This window comes from Stegodyphus dumicola, chromosome 8 (assembly GCF_044657685.1).
Source record: "Stegodyphus dumicola isolate Sdum_Otavi_A_Nest chromosome 8, ASM4465768v1".
Classification (NCBI taxonomy): Eukaryota; Metazoa; Arthropoda; class Arachnida; order Araneae; family Eresidae; genus Stegodyphus; species Stegodyphus dumicola.
In genome coordinates this window covers 18,688,195-18,709,922 of record NC_140775.1, presented here as the reverse complement: position 1 = coordinate 18,709,922, position 21,728 = coordinate 18,688,195, and the positions used below count along the sequence as shown (strand labels likewise).

At 37.4% G+C, this 21,728-nt stretch overlaps 2 protein-coding genes across 3 annotated transcripts in view; one reads left to right on the top strand and one right to left on the bottom strand.

Annotated features, from left to right (window-relative positions):
- LOC118202111 (calcium-binding protein E63-1-like) overlaps positions 1 to 21,728 on the top strand; it is a 710,926-nt gene that overhangs the window by 289,784 nt on the left and 399,414 nt on the right. The window lies entirely within an intron of this gene.
- Positions 1 to 21,728, bottom strand: part of LOC118179632 (uncharacterized) — a 75,495-nt gene that overhangs the window by 6,910 nt on the left and 46,857 nt on the right. Inside the window, exons 2-3 of the mRNA XM_085821628.1 lie at positions 3,895 to 3,952; positions 1,750 to 1,937 (exon numbers count right to left, since the gene is read on the bottom strand). Of these exons, the coding sequence (XP_085677754.1) occupies positions 1,750 to 1,937; positions 3,895 to 3,952 (246 nt within the window). The remainder of the gene's footprint in view (positions 1 to 1,749; positions 1,938 to 3,894; positions 3,953 to 21,728) is intronic.

Sequence of the window (21,728 nt, the reverse complement as noted above, 5' to 3'; positions counted from 1 at the left end):
TTTCATTCTTCGCTTTCGTTTAAGACATAGAATCCTCAATGCAGTTTTAGCAGCAATTATTCTTTAGAAATCGTCATGGTTATATTTCAAGAAAATAGTAATATTCAAATTAATAAAATAAAAAACATTTTCTTGCTCTCTATAGTCACCAATAATATGAAAGCTTTATACAACCAATACTTGAACTCGAAATTTAAATACCGGAGCATTATAATCACATCACTTCATACATACTTCACTGTCATATGACCTTCTGTTACACTTTTGGATTTTATTTTGATCTTGAATGAAAAGGCTGAAATGAGAACCCTTCTTACCTACCCCATCGAAAGAAGTTGAAATGGCATGATTTTCAAAGAAGCCTGAAGTGGGATATAATTTTCCATGCAGTTAATCGTTTGCTTTGATTCTGTGAACATCTGCTATTATGGATTCAAATGCCCCCCCCCCAAAAAAAAATAGTAATAATGTTTTGCTTACAGACGAAAGCGTCGCGGAGAAAATAATGCCAGGAGAAACCTTTGTCGTACAAAAACATTACACCACCGTCATTGAAAATAAAGCGGTTTTCGCAGTTTAAAAACATCGTAGTCAAAAATATTGCGGAAAAAGTAAAGCACCTTCAAATTATCGAATGATGGTAACATCGTTTTCAGGCTTTGTGCGTATTCGCATAATGATTTGTGAGCGCAAGGAGGTATGAGGAATTTTTCTAATTTTGTATTTTATAACTAATAACATTTTGCTGAAAACATAGGAAAGAAACTTTAACATTCAGAAGATGAAAATGGATAGGAAATTAATGCTAGTTCTAGGATTTAACAGAAGTTTATATTTTTGATAATTAATTAAACAATTTTAAAGAGGTAACCACATGCAGTTACGCGTCTTCCATTTTCTAATCTTTTTTAGTATATATTTTTCATGAAAAATTGCCAATAAGACTTTATAAAAGGAAATTAACTAATTAATGATTTTTATTATTTAACCATGCAAGTTTAAAATTCTCTTAACAGCTATAAGTATTATTTATTTATTTATTTTAAATTTTTTAATGCTTAATTTTCCTTCTTACTTTTCCAGTAAGAATTTTTTAGTTAATTCAAAAATATGAAATACAAAAGTAAAAATATGCCTCCTTTCTCCTTGCTTTCTTTTATCCGACGACAGTGTTTTCGCCTTGCGTTACTTTCTCCACGACGTTTTCATTGTGATATTTCCTCCTACCAAATGAATTACATAAGACAGAACATACGGAACAACATAAAACTTCTGTCTACAAAAGAGCGTCAAATGTGTTTTTAATGTCCATAACAACGATAGAGGAGTGGAGGCTGTTGCTTCTATTGTCTCTTACTGTATCCAGCAGTTACTGCCTTGCAGCGCATGCTCTGTGGACACTGGCTGGATGCTATATCACTATCAAAGCAGTAATTTTCAATATGAATGAAAACTAGAGTATTAAAGTAAAATCAAAATGTTATCGATTCCAGTTGAGACACATAAGTAGTAAATAAAAACATTTAACTTGAAGGGAAAAATATAATTTCGTGTATTCAAATAATCGTAAGTGACTATTACTCTCAATAAATGCATTTTCATCTGTGCAGTTCTGTTCAATAATTTTGAACACATTAAAATATTCTTTATTCAAAGAGTTGTTCACACAGCCATTGACCAGATTATTGAATCACCGACAAATCATTCGCGCATCAGCCAGTGAAAAGAATAAATTTTGCATCTCATTACCTGAAAAACCATTATAGGCCCCACTGTGTTGACTGTGAAGTGATAGAGTAAATTTTCTCTTGATATGTAAGGAAAGGGCTGCATTTGTCTCACTTCCATATTATTGATAAGAAGCGTAAGGCCATCGTCCTCTACGGTTTCTTTTACTATTTCCCGAGCATCCTTCACTTCATCGGGTTTCGTGGCATCTGTAAAATTATGTAGTGCATTACTTTTAAAACATTATTATGTTAAGATACAATAGCACGCAGAACAATTATTAATTTAGAAGTCAAACAACAAAAATCAGCGTTATATTTACAAATTTTCACAGGACTAGTTTCGATGGTTTTACCGAACCATCATCCTCACCTGCAAAAGCGCAAATGAACGAGGTAAGATATAATGATTAGATAAAATAACAAAGCCTGGACAGGAGATAAGCCACTGGCGCCATCAGTTGATGAAACAAGAACTAAAACATTTCTTTAAAGGCTGAAGGCAAAGATGGATTGGAATTAGAGTCGTTAACTAGAACAGAAAGGTTTTTTTGAGTGTAAAATGCCTCTAGAATATCCAGTTCACCAATGGAAGATGTTTTTTGAATAGTTTTGGCAGCAGAAAAATTGAAAGTGTGATTTTCGGACCAACATTGTTGGGCAACAGAAGACTTCTGTGTTTCCTTTTTTCTAACATATGCCTCATGTTCCTTAACGCAAACTGTTAAGGCTGTCTTAGTTTGCCCAATGTAAATTAAGCCACACTGACAAGGAATCCTATAAATACCCCAGGAATTCATATCCGGAATGGGGTCCTTGAGTATGGAACTCGAAATTTTATTGATGGAAGAATAAACCACCCAAAAGTTAAATTTCTGCAAAATATATGCAACTTTATAGCTAATTGATGAAAAGAAGGGAATGACAACAGAATTTTTATAATTTCCTAAAACAAGAGTGTGTCTTTTGGTGTGTTGAAATTAGAATTTTTTAACTGCTTTATTAATAATGTTGGGTGAAAAGCCCCTGTCAATAGATATTGCTTTTAAATAATTTAGTTCTTCATCAGATAGTTTGGAGGAGCAAACTTGAAGAGCACGGAAAACATAGGAATAAAATGAAGCTAACTTTTGTTTGTAATCAATAAAATTCCGAAAGGACCGCATTCCGAATATGAATTCCTGGGGTATTTACAGGATTCCTTGCCAGTGTGGCTTAATTTACATTGGCCAAACTCAGAGAGCCTTAAAATTTCGCGTTAAGGAACATGAGGCATATGTTAGAAAACAGGAAACACAGAAGTCTTCTGTTGCCCAACAATGTTGATCCGAAAATCACACTTTCAATTTTTCTGCTGCCAAAACTATTCAAAAAATATCTTCCATTGGAGAACTGGATTTTCTAGAGGCATCTCACATTCAAAAATATCTTTCTGTTCTAGTTAACAACCCTAATTCCAATCCATCTTTGCCTACAGCCTTTAAAGAAAATATGTTTTAGTTCTGGTTTCATCAACTGATGGCGCCAGTGGCTGATCTCCTGTCCAGGCTTTGTTATCTTATCTCGTTCATTTGCGCTTTTGAAGCTGAGGATGATGGTTCGGTAAAACCATCGAAACTATTCTTGTGAAAATTTGAAAATATAACGCTGATTTTTGTTGTTTGACTTTTAAATTAATTATTATATTGTTTTTATTAATTAATTATTATATTGTTATAAAGTTATTAACATTGTTGTACAAAATTAAAGAACACACACTGTAACTTTCCTTCTCTTGCTAATGAATTCCTATCCACTTGATATCCTGATGGACTACTTTAGTTAACAGTGGCGCATGTTATTTACTACTAAAAATTAGAGTGACATTATTGAAACACATCTGAAAATGCTAAGATTCGTATGCAGGGAGGAAATAAAGAATAATAAAAGTTTATCAAGCTTTACACGCTATTCAAGTTCTTTAAATTTTTATAAACAGAGAGAACTTTCAATTTTTACTTCTGCTCTAGTTATTTAGTTCAGTTTATGTTATTTTCTATATATGATAACGTATAAACTAGAGTATATTCAGTTATCTACTTTTCACATGTTTAATACAAATATTAATTTGGCATCTTCTACTTAGTAAAATGCCAACGCAAGAAAATTAACGTTTATTTTCACTTACCCATTTTCACTAAAATAACTTCCGTATTTTCAGAAGATTCTTTTACATTCACCAGTTCCTATGAAAGAATTCATTTCTTTTAAACAATTATTCACAATATATATACATAAGATTTTTAAATTTTAGAAGTGTATCACTTATATGTGAATGTAATTCATGCTTTCAGTCTCTTATATTTGGCGCGAAATCGCCCATTTGGAGACAAAATTTGTAATATGCCATAGACGGATGGAGAACATTCTAGAACGAATTCTTAGAGGTTTGGCCCAAAATGTTCTCGAAAGAAGGCCAGAAGCTATATAAACTCTGCCTGTACGCGGGGTAGCAGTGTATCGTCAGTATATCGTTAGTCTTGTCGTGAAGAGTATCTTGAATGCATTGAGCTCCGAGAGCGATCGACCGAATCGGAAGCTTTATTTTTTTGCCGTGAAGCTGTCTTCAACGTTGTAGCCTGAAGGCTGTGTTCCTGATTAATTCAGCGTGCTTGACATTGTTTTTCGACAATTGTAAACGTGTTTTTGGACCTGTTCTGAGTAATACTGGCAAGTAAATTACACTTCATCAAGTACTGAGTACTGAGCGCCACGGGCTGAACTTCTGACCTATGAATTCCTATCAGAATTGTTCAGTCCGTGGAGACAGGTCAGTCGGGCATTTATTGAGCATATTTCAAAAGGTACAGAGACATTGACAGTATAGTAGTATTACAGACATCTTCGCCATAAGGCAAAATACATGCAGAAAGTTTATAATACAGTAAAAATACTATATAGAATAACAAATTATGTACAGACTAGTTATCAAAGAGAATAGTACAGTATGTGCAAATATTAAATCAGTAAAAATCAGATTTATATGATGATAAATATGATGCAGTACAAACATTAAATTTTGAAGTACAAGTAATTCAACAATTCAAAAATATATATGTATCAAAGTGCTACGAGACGTGTATTATAATACAGAGTCATTTAAATATATCTCAGACATTGTTAACCTGAGTCATATAAATCATGTATCTCAGCAATGAGACATATGAAACATACAAATTCAAATATACAAATATATATAACACAATATCGACATACAAAATATACTATAAAATGATATAATAAAATAATTAAAAAATAAATATAAAAAACAAAATGGTGACTTAAAGATGGTGTCAAAAGAGTGGCGTAATTTAGCTTGGCAAGCAGTATCATCTTCGGGGGAATCAAACTTGAATAAATCTGTCAGGACTTTCCTTATGACATCAGCTGTTGAGGTAGCAGTGGGACAAATAGACAGACAAAGTCATGGGACGAAAGACTCTACCAGTGGCCGTCGAAAAAACTGTGCCATAGGTATCCATTGTTCTCGTACATAAATTTCTCCAGGACTGCAACTTGGCATTTGCTATGTGACGTTTATACTCAGTGTAAGATTTCTTATATAGTATAAAGAGTTGGCGACGAGTCTGAGGATCAGTCTCCGCCTGAGCTCGACGACGTTGTTTACGCACTGTACTGCGCTCCTTTGCTAAGTCTGTCGTCCACCAAGCGGAAGAGGTATGAGAAAAGTACTTTTTAAACCTAAAAGTGTGTTGGCAAGCTCGTGTACAACAATCGATGAAATGTTCATATGCCCGATCCAATGCTGAGGGTGAATCGCAGGCATTAAAACTGGCGATTATCCCATCCCAGTAGGGAGACAAAGAGGATCTCAATTTAGCAAGTTGTCTGAAAGATGTCTTGTAGCGACATTTGACAAGAATATTATTCAAGCTTTGTAGAGTAAAGGTAATTGATCGATGATCGCTAAGTGTAATCATGTCATTAACCTTCCAAAACTGTATCAGAGGAGCTAATGATGGAGAAGATAATGTGATGTCGATTCAACCTTGAGCCTTAACAGTTGCAAAGGTGGTGGGGGGGGGAAGACGTAGAATTTAATATAACATAAGAATGCATCTCATTGAAATCAATAAGTGATGCGGAGCAAGAGTCTTCTTTTGAGGACCCCCAGAGCGAGCTTGACGCATTAAAGTCTCCACAGATAAGTACATTAGGAAATTCTGTCTGTGGTATATAATCCAATTCAAAAAGGAGTTCATCAATATCCCGACTGGGAGGGAAGTAAGTAGAGACAAGTACAATTTTTAGATGTAAAAATTCAATTAGTGCAGAAACCGAATGTTCAGTGGATTTCCAGTGAGTTGGAGATAGTGCACTATTGAAGACTATTGCAGCAAGTCCATTAGAAGAAGAAAATTGTCTTAATAAGGCAGTTAAACCTTCAAGAGTTCCATCAGGTTTAAGATATGGTTCCTGGAAGAAAGCAATGTGGATTCCCAATTCAAGAACTTGAATCATGTGACTAGTAGCTACTATTGATCTTTGCAGATTACATTGTAGAAATTTGACTTTGTTGAAGGGAATCACTGACAAACTGCTGGAAGGTCGTTGGACTGAGTGTGAGGGGATTTCCTCATTAATTTCTGAAGTTCCAGCTTGCATGTGGGACATTGCGAAGAGCTGGCTGGATGATGAATATCGTAGGATGTTTTTAAGACGTCGTTAGAATGCAAACAGTTGATACAAGCCGGTGCTTCCTGACTGTTCGTGAGACTGAGCACAGTGGACACAAGAAGGCCGTTCCTGACAGTTGCGACTATTATGCCCCAAACCTTGACAATTGAAGCAGCGCTGTAATCTATAAATTAACTATAATAACGTAATCTATAATAACGTCGAAAAGGGCAAAAAGAAAATCTAAAATATAAACGGTCGTGATCACCTATTTGATTAAAATATGGGATATCAACCTGAATAACCCAATTGTTACGTGAATCGGCTCTATGCAATGGTGTTCTAGGGTGGACAGGAGTGGCTCCGTCAAAAGAATGCAAATTTCCAAAAGCTTGAACTACATCTTCGGCAGTAAAGTCTGCTGGAACACCGAACACAATTAGTGATTCCCTAATTAACATTAAAACATATGGACAATATTCTCAGTAATAAATTTAATTAACTTTAAAACATATGGACAATATTCTCAGTAATTTTTGAAAATAGTGTATTAATTTTTTTAACAAAAGTTGAAGTATACAATTATAAAATAAAAGAAAAATATGTACTTACATTTTTTTTAGTCATTTAACATGCTGTTTATTGATAAGTACCATAAAAAAATCGGAATCATAATTTAGATAACATTTTTGAAGGAATTCGAAGATATGAATTAAATTTTAAAACCGCGCAGAAATGCACAAATTGTCAGTAACCAATCAGGGAGCTGATTACAGCTCGTTAATGCACAAATATTCTATAACCAATCAGAGAGCTTATTACATCACGCCTAGAATTAAAATTATTTAAAAATTCATAAATAATAAAAACATTTTTAAAAAAATGCAAAATTAAATTGTATTTTAATATTTAACAGACATAAATAATGTTTAAAACATTAGATTAAATTTATACATATTAAAACCAATTACTTTTAAAGTGAGGTGGCGTGATTGATTACATCATCCACAACATAAAATTTCATAAAATACGATAAACAATAAAATTTTTATTTCAAATAAAAATGCAAAATTAAATTGATTTTTAATATTTAGAAGCCATAAATAATATTTAGAACACGGAATTTATGCACAATAAAACACATTATTTTTTAAATAAATTGACAAGAAAGTATCGGTTACCATAAATAACAATCCAGCAATGGGTTTACCATAAGTTGTATTACTCGCCAAAAGAAAATCGCCAAAATCCGTGCAACCGTCTACCAAAGTAGCACCTAGATTTTAATAGAGAATCGTTCAAGGCTAGTGCAGTATCTTTTTGTGCCTTCGCTTCAAGAAGGCGATTGCCTCTATCAATAAGTGCTCTCTGTAAGAGCGTAAATAAATCTGTGAGGAATTTAGTATCTACTTTGTTCAACTCTTCGCGCGCTCAGAACATGCGAATTGCTGGGCTAAGGCTAATCTGGATAAAATATAGTCCGTAGTCAAGTTTTCAGTGTCAATTGATAATCCGGACGCAGAAGGTATGCGTGAAGAAGATGGGGTTCCGATTATTGTGTCAGAGGCAGCAATTGATGATGTAGTATGTGACGAGGCGATGAACAAGTAGTTATGGATAGTGCATTAACAATTCTTAGCAAATACAAAAAATGTTGACAAAGGAAGAATGTGTATATAATTAGAAAGAAGAAAATTATAATAACATGAAGTTAAAAATTTGTCTTAGCCATTAGTTAGGGAAAGAAATGCAGGAATAGAAAGTAATAGAGTGCAGTCTGAAAGCAGCAATAAGCTTCGGAGGTAAATAAAAGTTATAATGTAACAGTTAATCAGTCACGTAAACACAGTAATGAAAATACAATATGTAGAAATATGCAGAATACAATATGCAGAATAATGATAAAATAAATCACATGAAGTAATTAAAAGTGTAAAATAATAAACTTTATATTGAAATATTACACTTGATAGCCTTTAAATAGATTTATCTATTGGTAACAATGATTTAAAGTATAAAGTAATAAGAAATCAGTTATTTATGGGGAATAATGGTATAAATTTAAGCAATCGTTATGCTACTTTGAGCTCAAGACTTAAATAAAATTAAAGGAGAAATGGCTGTGCAACAGCTAATCAGTTAAAGAAAGTTCACTAAAGAAAATACACAAATTATAAACATTAGCATGTGAGGCAAAAGAAATAAAAGCGCATGAAGTCTAATAAGTTAAAAATAAATTATTAAATTATTGCACTGGAAAGTAAATAGCTGTAACCTATGGCAACAATAATTTAAAATTTAAAGAAATAGGAAAATATGAATTTAATGAAATTCAGGGGAATAATGGTACAATGTTAACTAACCGTCGTTTATAAAACTATCAAATGAAATAAAACGATATTAAATATATATAAATGAAAGATAATAATCCAGAAACATTACAAATTAATCACTATTAACTATTTAAATACGAATTATGAAATAAATTAAGAAATACAGGATGTAAATACAAAACATAAACAACTTATCGTTTATCTTGCCAAAGTCTGTAAATGTTAATTCGCTCTAAGATGTCCAAAAACAGGTGGGAGCACTTAGAAACAATCCAGAGTAGTAAACTGCAGTCAGATAACTGTCCAAATAAAAGTTAGTTGGAATTTTTTGGTCAAATTGAAGATGTTTAATGAATCTTTTCTATAGTGCAGTTGATTAGCACATCATTGACAGAATATGCATGAAAAAGTCGATAAATTCCAAAATAGTTGTTGCATCCGTTTGAGAGTTACATCAAAATCCTCCTCTCATGACGGGCATTCGAAGGATGTCAAATTCAGTAAAATCGCTGAGGTATTTCCGCAGTTAGAATTTTCTTTGCGAGAGCATTAAAAATCTTCAACCAACAGCTAAAAATCAGTAACAGTTCAGTAACTTCTTTAAGTACTGTCGTCAATCACTCGAAATCCATGAACCCGTAGAACGCAACAGCATTGCTGTTGAATTAAAACATTTTAGTAAACGCTTATTCGGTTGTCCTTTGGGAAAGCATGAAATACAATATCTCTTCCTGTCGTATTTTTATAATTGTTACGGCACGTTGCTACAGCACAGCAAGCCATATTACATAAAGGATACTTTAAATACAGAATTTAAAAGGAAAACTGATTAAAGCTATATATATACACACAAATTGTTTTAAATATTTGCATTATTAGAAAACAAATATGTATGATTAAAATTCGACCTTCAGAAAAACGTCTCGCAACTGAATGAAACTACACTTTTAAACGCGCGAAATCAGAGCAGGTGCAACACAGACACGTCAGATTACTTCCAGTTAACCCCCTCCATGAGGCTCGCGTCGGCGAGGGGTCGAACAAAGGAATGACCTAGCCCTTCTATTTATCCCTGACAATACGTACTCTCATATCGGCGATGTGTGTAATATTAGAAACTTCTTTCTCTTTCGCATTTCGTGGTGTTTCTAGGTAAAATACTGGTAACATGGTAGGAGCACCGTTTCTCATACGTTGAAGTTGATGTAACTTAAGCACTGTGATGTTTTGGAGTTTTAGTTCTTCTTTGATCTCCTCTATTGGCGTGTGGACAGTTAAACCTTTAATAAAGGATTTAAGATTCTTCTCTATTGTGAGTAAAAGTGTGTGGAAGGGTATCGGAGCTTTCTCCAAATATTCCTGTACTGCTTGGAAATCATCTTCGGTGAAAATCTGGATTCTTATGGTGTCGCTTTCTACTTTAGTTTCTAGTTTAGTAATTTTGAGATTTCTTTTATGTGTTTTCGTATTTCGTGCCAATTGATTTGATTTATTTCTGTTATGACTATTGGAGGAATTTTAGTTTCGCACGAGTTGACAGGGTTATTTTGTGGTTTCTTAGGTGTTTCATCATTTTGTTTCATAGTAACGTCTTCTTCGTTTCCATCTAACATTTCATTGTTATTTAGCGTTTCGTAGCGTGAGCAAGTACTGATAGGCTGTGAGTCATAATATGATCCGCTACCTCTTCTCGATTTCTTAGCACGTTTAACGGGTGTCCAATCCTGTGATCAAGGATCAAGGAAGTTAATTTACGGAGTGCGCTAAGGTAGGCCTTTAACTCCACATCATCAGAGATAAAATAATTACATCAAAAGAGGGGTTCATCTAATAAGGGAAAATTTTGAAGCCTAATTATAAAAATAAAAGCTTTTCAGATAATGGCTTCCGCATGAGAAAATGGTTAAACTCATAGAAAGTCTTTAAATTAAATTTCGTGTTTAAAAAGGGCCAGGAATAAATTTTGAGAGATGAGTCAACAATCAAAAAATTTTGAAAAGAATAAAAAGGTGCAATACATTTCCTTGATTCTTGATATCAACAGTAAAATAAAATCCTTAGGACAAGCAATCCGGAGAGTTGGGCGAAAGGGGCTGGGGGAAAACCCGTTGGGCGGGTTCTAGTAGCAGTTCAGTGTGATACAGCTGATGGAGGAGAAGAAAATTTTGGTCGTTATTTAATGCGACGTTTAAAGGCCCCCTTAGGGGGTTGAAAGCAACCCGTTTAGCGGGTGGAAAAGAAGCCTTTAAGAAGCTATTGAGAAATTAAATGCAGTCGCGTGCGGCTGCGGAGATAAGTTGTTCCTTGTTAAAGAAACATTAGAAGACTCTTCTTAAAGAGTTAAAGAACAGGGTTCCTCCGGTCAATGCCCTTACGCCTTGTTAACGCGGGGGCGGTTGGGGTTTAGGAAAGAGAGGTAAGCATCCACTTGGGCGTTTGTTTTCCAATACCGCCGCCGTTTAAAAGGTAGTTGAGCATAATCAGGTTGTAAGATCAATCTGTTCAGCAAAGTTATCAATCTGTTCGCTTAAGAATCACATCTCCCGCAGATTCTAAATCTGCCTAAGAATATTTTCACCGCGTTCCCCTTTTATTATTTGCACTATCCCACACATGCCAATGAGCCTATTAATCGTAAACTCTTTCCTATCCGCTTTTTGCTTTAGTGTTTGTATCGTGTATTAAAAATTATAAAAACCAAAAAAAGTATAAAATATAAAAGTACAAAAAAAATTATAAAAATCTAAAAACTTATAAAAAAATTATGATTTTTAAGTTTTTATTTTCTAATTCCTATCCCTGAACTTTCTCGAGCCTGTGGCTCCCTTTATTGAGCATCAAGTAATTCACTTATGCAAAACTTTTCCTATTTCTGCTCACTACTAGTAATTCTGATGTGGAATTACATGGTTTTGAACCATAGGCACTCCGAAACTTGCAAATCATTGGCATTGGCAGGTTGTAAGATTGCTCTAGGTCGCTTTTTAGAAGAGGCAACCGCACAATCATATACCGGCAGGGTATGTAATACTGGATTTCCAACAAGATGGATGTTTTTGAAAAATCTTTCCGAAAGTCGCTGTATAAAGCGAGTAATGGGCATAATTTTGAGGTCGTTATGAATGTCATCGTTCCTTATGAACCATGCGTTTAATATCTGCCGTAAAAATTTTGATTGAAAAATTTGTACGTGTTTACGGTTAGTCAGAGCAGCTGAGCCCCAGATGGGACTCGCGTAAGTGAGAATAGGCCTTATGATAGATTTATAAAGCAAGATCTTGTTGTCAAGTGACAGGTCGCTATTTTTAGCGAAAAAAGGGGCGCTGGTTGGCTTTGACAGCTTCCGCATTCGCAATAATTTTTTTAATGTGAAGTTGCCAAGTTTATTTTGAGTCTAGTAAAACACCAAGGTATTTGTAAGCAGTAACTCGGGGAATAGGCTCACCAAAGAAAATTAGATTATCTAAACGAGGGATGTTTCTTCTGGTGAATAAAGTGGCAGCACATTTAGCGACATTAATTTTGATTTTATACAGTCCAAGCCAGAGTTCTAAGGCTGAAAGGTAACTCTGTAATGTAGAGATTACCGTGGTGATGTTGGTATGTTGAGTTAGGATGCCGTATCGTCTGCATATAAAGCTAAATCGATACTTGGTGCCTTAGGCACGTCGTTAAGATAGGTATTGAAGAGCAGAGGTGAGACAAGACTGCCCTGAGGACATCCAAAATGGATCGTGGTTAAATCGTACGCGGAAGCTTCGTCCGGCTTAGTACGAGCTAATAATTTTAATGATGTGAGCCGGAAACCCAAGTCGCTTGTAAATAAGTCCGTCATGCCAAACCCTGTCAAAGGCTTTAGCTATGTCAAGATAGACAATTCCAGTATTCTCTCGCTTACGAAAGCCTTCATGAATGAATTCCACTATACGTAGTAACTGGTGTACCGTGGAGTGTTTAGGACGGAAGCCGAATTATTCCGGGATGGTTAAGTTTTGATCTCGACAGAATTCATTCAGGCGATTAAGTAAGACATATTCATATACTTTTGAGAGTGAGGAAAGCAGACTAATTTGTCTGTAGTTGACGGATAAGTTTAGATTTTGCCCCGGTTTTGGAATGGGGACGACCGTTGCAATTTTCTAGCGGTCGGGGAAGTAGCTTCTCCTTAGCATAAAATTAATAAGGACCGTAATCCAAACAATAAACATTACAAGGAAATTTTTAATCATGTGATTAGAGATAGAATCTATGCCTGGAGCCTTGTTGGGTTTCAGTCTATTGATGTATTCCATCACCTCTTTGGGATCAGTGGGCCTATGTTCAGGCGTAAAAGGTTGTGTTAAAAACTCTTCAACACGTGAATGTATGCGCCCTTGAGTAACCGGGCGGTTACAGTAGGCGTCGTTATTAGGAGCGAATTGAGTAGCAAGGCTATCGGCTAAAACTTGTGCCTTTTCAGTGTCTGTGTAAGCCATCCGTGCGTCATCGGCCGTTTGAAGGGGCGGAATGTGTCTGGATTGTTTGCGTATTCGACCGGCAGCCCGCCAAATCGAATTGTCTTCAGTCGTTAAGGACTCAATGTAGTGTTTCCACTCCGTCTGTTTGAAGAGACGGGTTTCAGTCCTTATCTCGTTCTGTATTTTGCGAAATTAGGCGCGGATACTGGGATCACGCGACCTCTGCCAAAGTTTTCGCAAAAAGTTCCGCTGCTTAATTTTGGATTTAGTCTCAGGTGGGAGTCAGAATGGACTCCAAATTTAGTAAACACCTGTTAAAATCCGAATTGCTGGTAATTTTGATAGGGGGTAGCAGTACGTTCCAAGATAAATATAAAGTCGTCCCAATTTGTAGAGATTTGCTCCTGAAATTTTGAGTAACGATTTTGGATATCTATGCTGATCAAAACTGGATAGTGATCAGAGTCAAGGTCTTGAATCACTTTTATTTCGTGCCTAAAGTTGAAATTATAAAAGGCAGCCAGATCGAGAACTGCAGGGGACTCTCTAACAGGGTAGTAAGTCGAGAGGGTAGGAGCTATGATCTGTATATGGTTTCTCTGACACCATGAATTTAGACTAATGCCATACTTGTTCCTGTTAAGGCAAAACCATGCGTATGACGTGAATTTAGGTCACGAGCAATAATTAGGTGATTTGATAATGATAAAAGTTTATCAAAATCACTGACAGGAAAAGTACCTCTTCTAGTTGATATTGGAGGCAGGTACGCCAAGATGACTGTTAGTGGGGGAGAATTTTGGAGGAAAATTTTGGTAATTATCGCTTCCAAAATACTTAAATCAGGAGGTGGTATCATGTGATGCTTAATTGAACGCTTCACGTAGATACTTGTGCCATCACTTGCACGCCTGGCTAATGACACCCTGTCAGTCGAGTACATGTCATAATTCCCAATTTTGGGAGTTCTCCCTGGGGTAAGACGAGTCTCTTGGACTAATAACACGTCAAGATCGTGCACTACAATAAAATCTTTGACCTCATCGATCTTATTGATGAGGCCGTTTGCATTCCATGTGCACGTGGTAAGTTCTCTGTTGGGAATTGAACTTTGTCTTAAACAGTTGAATTTAAGGCCATTGTAAAAGGTTACAGCTCTGAAAAACTTAAGACACGGGTCTAAAATAGCCGAGAAATCCTAATTTGAAAGCATAATACAGCTTGAGTAAATTAGGAAGGCCCTCGTAAGAGCGTCTGCCTGCCTAAGCCTTGGCAAGGCCCTTTGGAAGGCTTGTAGTAGAATATGCCTATCTACCGCAGGATCGCGGGAGATTTCAATTAGGCATTTTAAAGTAGAGGAGAAAACATCCTCGGAGTGTCCACTTTCTACTCGAGTAACCGGGGGAGCTATTTGAAACACATTCGCCATAGCCACCGGATTTGAACCCTGATTTTTGGGTCGGGGATCTGTAGGTCCTTTAAAAACTAGGACTACCTTGCATAAGACAGCGAGCTTGTGCTCTTAGGTGCAGTCACAGTGGCTGGTTGTGCAGCTTTTGCTGGGGTGTTTGTAGTTCCCCGAGGGGGGGGGCTGTGGGAGCAGCTGCCCTAGGAGCATTCTTTTTTGAGCTCTTTTTGTTATTACCTGGGTAACGAGGACAAGATTTAAAGAACACTGGGTGACTACCTCCACAGCTGCAGAAGCAAATTACATCATCGTCACTTAATGTGCAATCTTTTGCCCAGTGTCGGCCAGCGCATCTCACACAGTGGATGTTAAGGGTTCAAGTTTCAGAGGAATGAAAAAATCCTTGGCACCTAAGGCATTGAGTAGGGCCTTTTTATGGCCTCTGTAAGCCTTAAATTTGACTTCAGCGCCCCACATATCGGTGACACTGTACAGTTCGTCTATGAAGTGATGAGGTAGGACTTGTATGTAAACAAGTGGCATAGGGTGTCTAGTGCGCGGTTTAGTCAACCGGGTGCACCTATGCACTTGGAAACCCCATGATTCCATTTTTGACGTCTTCGATTTCAGTTTCTTTAGGGATGCCTCTGATAACGATTTTGATAGGCCTGTCCTGCTTTAGATCAAAAGTCTTGAGTTGGATGCCGGCCTGCCGCATCCATCGTGTAACCTCCCTAAAGTCTAGTTCTGTTTGAATAAATAATTTTAAAAAAGGTCCAGTGAGAATGCACTTGATATTAGGGGCAATTTATTGCAGGAAAGTCATCTGCGTTCTCCACTGTTTGCTGCTCTTAACGTGAATAGCCGGAATGGAGGATTGCTGGGGAGGGAGTGGGGAGCGCTCTGTGACTGCACCGTACTAGTTTCTCCTCCTGAAGTTCCCCCGTTAGCAGGGGGCTGATCGTAGAGCTTCTTTTGGCGGGACTGGGACCGCTGTCCAAGAGGCTTTCTTTAATTCTCTCATATTTGTTTTTAGAGGCAATATTTTTTGCGTTTGTAATTACATCAGTAGGGTTACTGTCATCTATTGTAATGATTTCAAGAGTTTTTCCCTGTTTGTGTGATGCGGGGGTAATAAAGCCCTCCGAGTCTACGATCGCAGTCTTTCTTTTTCTGCTGGAGGCAGTAATGGTATCTTGAGCCGAAGGAGTCAAAACTGGTCTATACGCTTGCTTCTTTACGCTATGCGTGCCAGAAACAGATTTCAAGTTATCTTTGAGTTTCTCCTTACGGAGAAGAGCTTCTTTTTCGGCAGCCATTTTGGCAATTTTCTCGTTTTCTAATAATTGCTGAAATTCTTGTAAGGTGGTAGGGAGTTGGAAATATCTGTACATTAAGTCGGTTTGCAATGTCGTTGATCTTACTAAACAGTGTCTTACCCGCTGGGTCTAGTTGTTGGTATCCAGGGGGGCTCCAGTCCGTTTTAGAAACATTTTCTGCTATTGAATGGCTTCAAACTAAGTTTTGAGTCCGTAAAATTCAGTAATAAGATTAGATCGGTCGTCTTGGGTATTATCATCAGATGGATTGCAGATGAATTACACGATTGCACGTTTGGAGTATCCAAAGGTAAAGCATTTGTTTGCGAGGAATCACAAAATTCCATGGATGAAGGCTATATCGTCGGGAGCTCGCAAAGCGAGCGACCGTCCTCGTCCGCGTCCATACTCGGAATCCAAGCCCAATCCTGTGAGTTGTTACTGCTGGTAGAGGGAGGTGGGTAATTTGCTATAAGTTTATCCAGTTCGCGCTTAGGCAAAGTAGAAATTAATCGTGATTCTTGAATCTTTAATTCGGTTTGCAGGGAACGTCTCATGTGTACGCTTTCGCGTGTAATAGGCTGCTGTTGCACTTGTGTGATGGCATCTCTTATTTCAGTGATCTTTTTAATAACACTTTCGACGTCGTCCATATCTTTGGAAGAAGCCTTCGGCTTGTTAAGGCAATTGCCTTTATTATCGATCGACATATCAGCTGGCTCTTTGCATAAGTAAAACCATACTTAAAATCTGGAAAGCATGAGAAATAGAACCGTCTCAATGAGCTCAAAGGTTCCGACTGTGACTGACTGTAATGTACTTGTGAAGTGTCCGTAGCATTAGGAGAGCTAGTCACGTGAGATCAAAGGTCCAATCAGGTAAAGTCCACAGCCGTCACATGGTGTACAGAATTGAAATAACATTGAAATACAAATAAATTATTTAACTTGAGTAATAAGAATAATAAAATAAGATAATCTTGAGTAAATAAATGAGAATTAAATTAAGTAACAATCTTGGTTAACTGTAATCAGCAAAGAAGAGTCTCTACCCTTTTAATAGAGAAGTTCAGAGTCCAACCTGCTTCAAATGCAGGGAAAAGATAAAATATATACAATATTTACGAAAATATTACCATCTAGCATTATGATGGATAGTTCTTGAGCGCTTCACCACGTTATCAACTGTGGGATCGTAGATAAGGTGAATTCTTCGTATTTTCGAAAACCTTTGTGCCGTGATGAGTATCTGGCTTTGAATGGGTTCAATGTCCAGATCGCTATGAATTTGAGTATTCCGAACATACCACGGAGCATTGACTATATAGTATACGTAGGATTTTATTCTGTAGCACATTAATTTTAAGTCTTTCAGTTTTATTTGCAGCTGTCCAGGCCGGTACTGCATAGAGTATTATTGGTCTAATTAAAGAGATGTATAACATCTTTTTAACTTTAATATTTAACTTAGATTTTCTTCCAATTAAAGCATAAATGGCACAGAAAGCGGCATTGGCTTTATTTAGTATGTAAGAAATGTGATCTTTGAAATTGAAGTTTTTATCTACAAATACTCCAAAATATTTGTAGGAGTCAGCAACTGGAATAATAATGTTATTAATCTTGAGATCGGTGTTGACCCGCATGCGAGTTTTATATCGGCGATAGAGCTTGTTGAGAGCCACTTGAGGGTTTCTATATTCAGCGAGGATAACCGTATCATCCGCATATTTGAGAACTTTTGCATTTAACGGATGAGGGAGATTATTAATATAAATATTAAAGTACTTTGACTCTAGGAACACTGCCCTGGGGCACTCCACTGTAAATAACTTTCCTGGAGGACAGTGTGTCTCCACATCTGATTTGAAATGTGCAACATTTAAGATAAGACATTGAGAGTTTAATGAAACTGTCAGGTAGAAGGAAATTTGTTAATTTGTGTATGAGGCCTGCATGCCACACTCTATCAAAAGCTTTTTCAAAGTCGAGGAAGCATGCAGCAACACTATTCTTTTTATTGAAAGCCAGAGCAATATTTTCTACAAGATTCAGAACTTGATGAGTAGTGCTGTGACCGTGTCTCATCATTGTAACATCATCACATTGTAACTCATCGAGTAAATTCAGTTTTTCTGTTAAACATAGAAAATGCCGTGGTTCGCAAAGCAAATATTTATTACTGAGATAACAGAGATACACACAGAGTTACATGCAAGCAGAAATAAGTAAGTACCAGCACTAGCAGCCATAAGCGGTTACAGAGGTCATATATATAAATTTATAACAGATCATGGTTTAACAAATCATAAACAAGACACAATAAATAACCAATCAAAAGTAACATACAGAATGAGATATAAGTTTCAGAATAACTCGGACCTGGCTGAAAGCTAATGAATGTATCGGACGTGACAGAAAGCTATACACTTCTTTTTAACCAGTAAGAATGCGATTACAAATATCTCAACACTCTCCTCCCACCTTTTGATTTTACCTCGATAAGATGGGAAAATCAAAACAAAATTTATCAATAATCAAACAAAAATTCAAGTACAACTTTCACAAATATGAAAAGTAACTAATGCTCTAAAATTAATACTTACAAAGAAGGATTACACATCTAAACATTTTCTGCATTACATTCATACCATATCCAGATAACATGTTCCAATTGACAACTGTTAGGACAATTAAATTTCTAAAATACTGAAAAGAAACAAAAATTAGTATAGCAATTTAAAAATATGTAAGAGGTTTTACAGTTTTACGTCCATATCTAGTTTGATAGTTCATATCACTGTAACACTTATCCGCAGAGTTTTTTATGTTCATGGTGAAGTCACTAAACAAGTTAGGTCTACCAAGTTCGAGAGGATAAATACGTTTCACAGGTCTTAGGAGTTCACCCTAAGTCAGTTTTCACTTTGACAACACGTACTTCGTTGTCTTTCCCAGGATATAGTTCTACAACACGACCTATTGGCCAATCTATTCTCTTCTTGTTGTTCCCTCAGGGGGCTCACTTTTGTGAGTACGGGTGTGGCAATCCCGAGGTACCCTAGCCCTTCAGGGGATCATCTTCTTGGTGAGACGGGTGTCACGATCCTGGAGCCCCAGTGATCTATCCTCTTTTCCGTCTCCTCTCCTCTTGGCTGGATCTTTTTCCCTTCCCTTCTCCCTTGTGGTTTCTCTCTACGGAGTTTGGGGCTCGTCACGAGAGGCTGGAACAGACCTTGTTTCTAGTTTTCAAGTGGGGAGAAAACTGCCCACGTGTTTGCCGTGCGTGGAGACCCGTGTCGCTGGAAAGGAGGGTCCTGGTAGTTGAGGGGCGAGGTACTGTCCCCAACACACTGCTTTGGCCTCTGCTTCAGCTAAACGGGAGGCACCTTAGTCGTCCTCACGGGTGTCAATCGGCTGGTCACTAGTCCTTGTGTCAGTGGCTTGGGGTCAAGCTCTCGGGAGTACCTGCTTTCGGGAAAGCCGACTGTGGGGCTTCAGTTTGCGTATAGGTCCGGCTAGCCCTAACACAGGAATCTGTGTTCCCTTGTTGGGCTCCGTGGTGGGCGGGGCCGTCGGACCCGAATCTTTATTCTTTCACTATGGCTTCTCATATTTACTTAATAAAAGATTTCGAGGTAACTCCAGTCACTCAAATCAATCCTGTCACTCAAGTCACTCAAATCACTCCTGTCACTCAACCTAGTTCTGAAACTTCTACTCCTAAACCAGTCACTCAACCTAGTTCTGAAACATCTACTGTTAAACCAGTCATTCAACCTATTTCTGAAACGTCTACTGCTAAACCACTCACTCAACCACTCACTCAACCTCTCACTCAACCTACTTCTGAAAAGTCTACTGCAAAAAAATTACGTACAGATACAAATGAAAAAAATCATAACAATATTCCCCGTTTCCTAGTCATCTCTAGTCCTTCTGGCGAAATGCATAAGATGTCTCCTTTCGTAATAAACAAATACATCCAGTCCTGTATTGGTGAGCCGAGAAATATAAAGCGTCTCCGCTCCGGAGACCTGCTTATTGATACAACCTCAGCCACCCAGTCTGCTTCTTTACTTCAGATAACTAAACTTGGGCAAGCGAATGTGACTGTAACACCACATAAGTCACTCAACTATTGTCGGGGTGTAATCTCAGAATTCGACCTTCTGTATGTTTCTGAAGAAGAGATCGCTTCTGAGCTCTCCGAACAAAATGTCTGCGGTGTAAGGCGGATCAAGATGCGTAAAGAAGGTAAGTTGATAGGCACGAAACACGTGATCCTTACCTTCAACACGCCTGATCTGCCTAAGAATATTAAGGCCGGATATCTAAATATTCCTGTAAGACCTTATATTCCAAACCCTATGCGATGTTTCCAATGCCAGCGTTTCGGCCATTCTAAGACGTCTTGTCGTGGCAGCCTTACATGCGCCCGATGCTCACAGATTGGCCACGATTCTGAAAATTGTACGGCTGCGCCTCTTTGTATAAATTGCAAGGGTGAGCACCCAGCATTTTCACGCCTCTGCCCAAAATGGAAATTGGAAAAAGAAGTGCAGACTGCAAAGTTTACGAGGAACATCTCATATGCCGAAGCCAGAAGATTAGTCCAGAGCACACAGCTTCGACCAAATACATCATACGCCAGTGCTGTAAAATCATCTCGTACAGTCGCCACCCAAACATCAATAGGCACACAGACCCTAGCAAATAAAACCCATCCGTCTACATCCAACAAGCAAAAAGAAAATGCAACCCATATAGTACAAAAGAAAGAAACAGTTATTCAAAGTAAGCCCAAAACTTCTACACATAAAATATCCAATAAAAATAGAAGTCACAGCAATAGCTCTTTTGATGAGATGATTTCTGAATCTGCGGATTCAGACTTTATGGAAGTAGAAGAGGGTCTAGAACTTCCCAGGCATCTACTTCCACGAAAAACAAAAGAACAGCACAGAAAAAACAAAAACCATTCATAATGGCCACCCTCATGTCATGGAACTGTCGCGGTTTCCACCGAAATTTCCTTGACATCAAATCTATAATAAATGTGTATCATCCTGTGTGCTTAGCAATACAGGAAACAAATCTGAAACCAGAACACCATGCAAAACTTCGGAGGTTTTCTTTCGTCAGGAAGGATAACATTGCAGGTGAGCGTGCCAGTGGAGGTGTAGGTCTCCTCTCCTCACTGGATTATCCCTCAAATGTACTTCCTTTGACGACATCCCTCCAAGTTGTCGCTACTCAAATAAATTTTGATATTATTGTTTCATTTGTTTCTTTGTATTTGCCTCCAAATGAGCACATTTATCAGCAAGATTTAAATAATCTAATAGAGCAGCTGCCTGAGCCTTTTATCATAATAGGAGATTTTAACGGCCATAGTCCACTCTGGGGAAGTAAAGATACAAATTGCCGAGGAAGACAAATAGAGCAGATGATCGAAGATCATAGCCTTTGTCTCCTAAATAATGGGCAAGATACGTACTTCCATGAGCCTTCAAGGACATTCCACGCTCTCGATCTTGCCATCTGTTCACCATCTCTGTTGCCATTTTGCACTTTTAGTGTCGGAAATGACCTGTACAACAGCGATCATTATCCTATTTTTGTGTCTCTTGCACGAAGAGGAGCAAACCCCGTGTCGAGAGTCCCTCGTTTTATCCTGGACAGGGCAGACTGGGAACTCTTCTCTTCCGTTGCAGAGCTGACAGAGGAAATGGTAGAAGGTGTGCATATCGATGACGCTGTTGAAGCTGTTACTAATACTATTATTCAGGCAGCTATGCTTTCGAT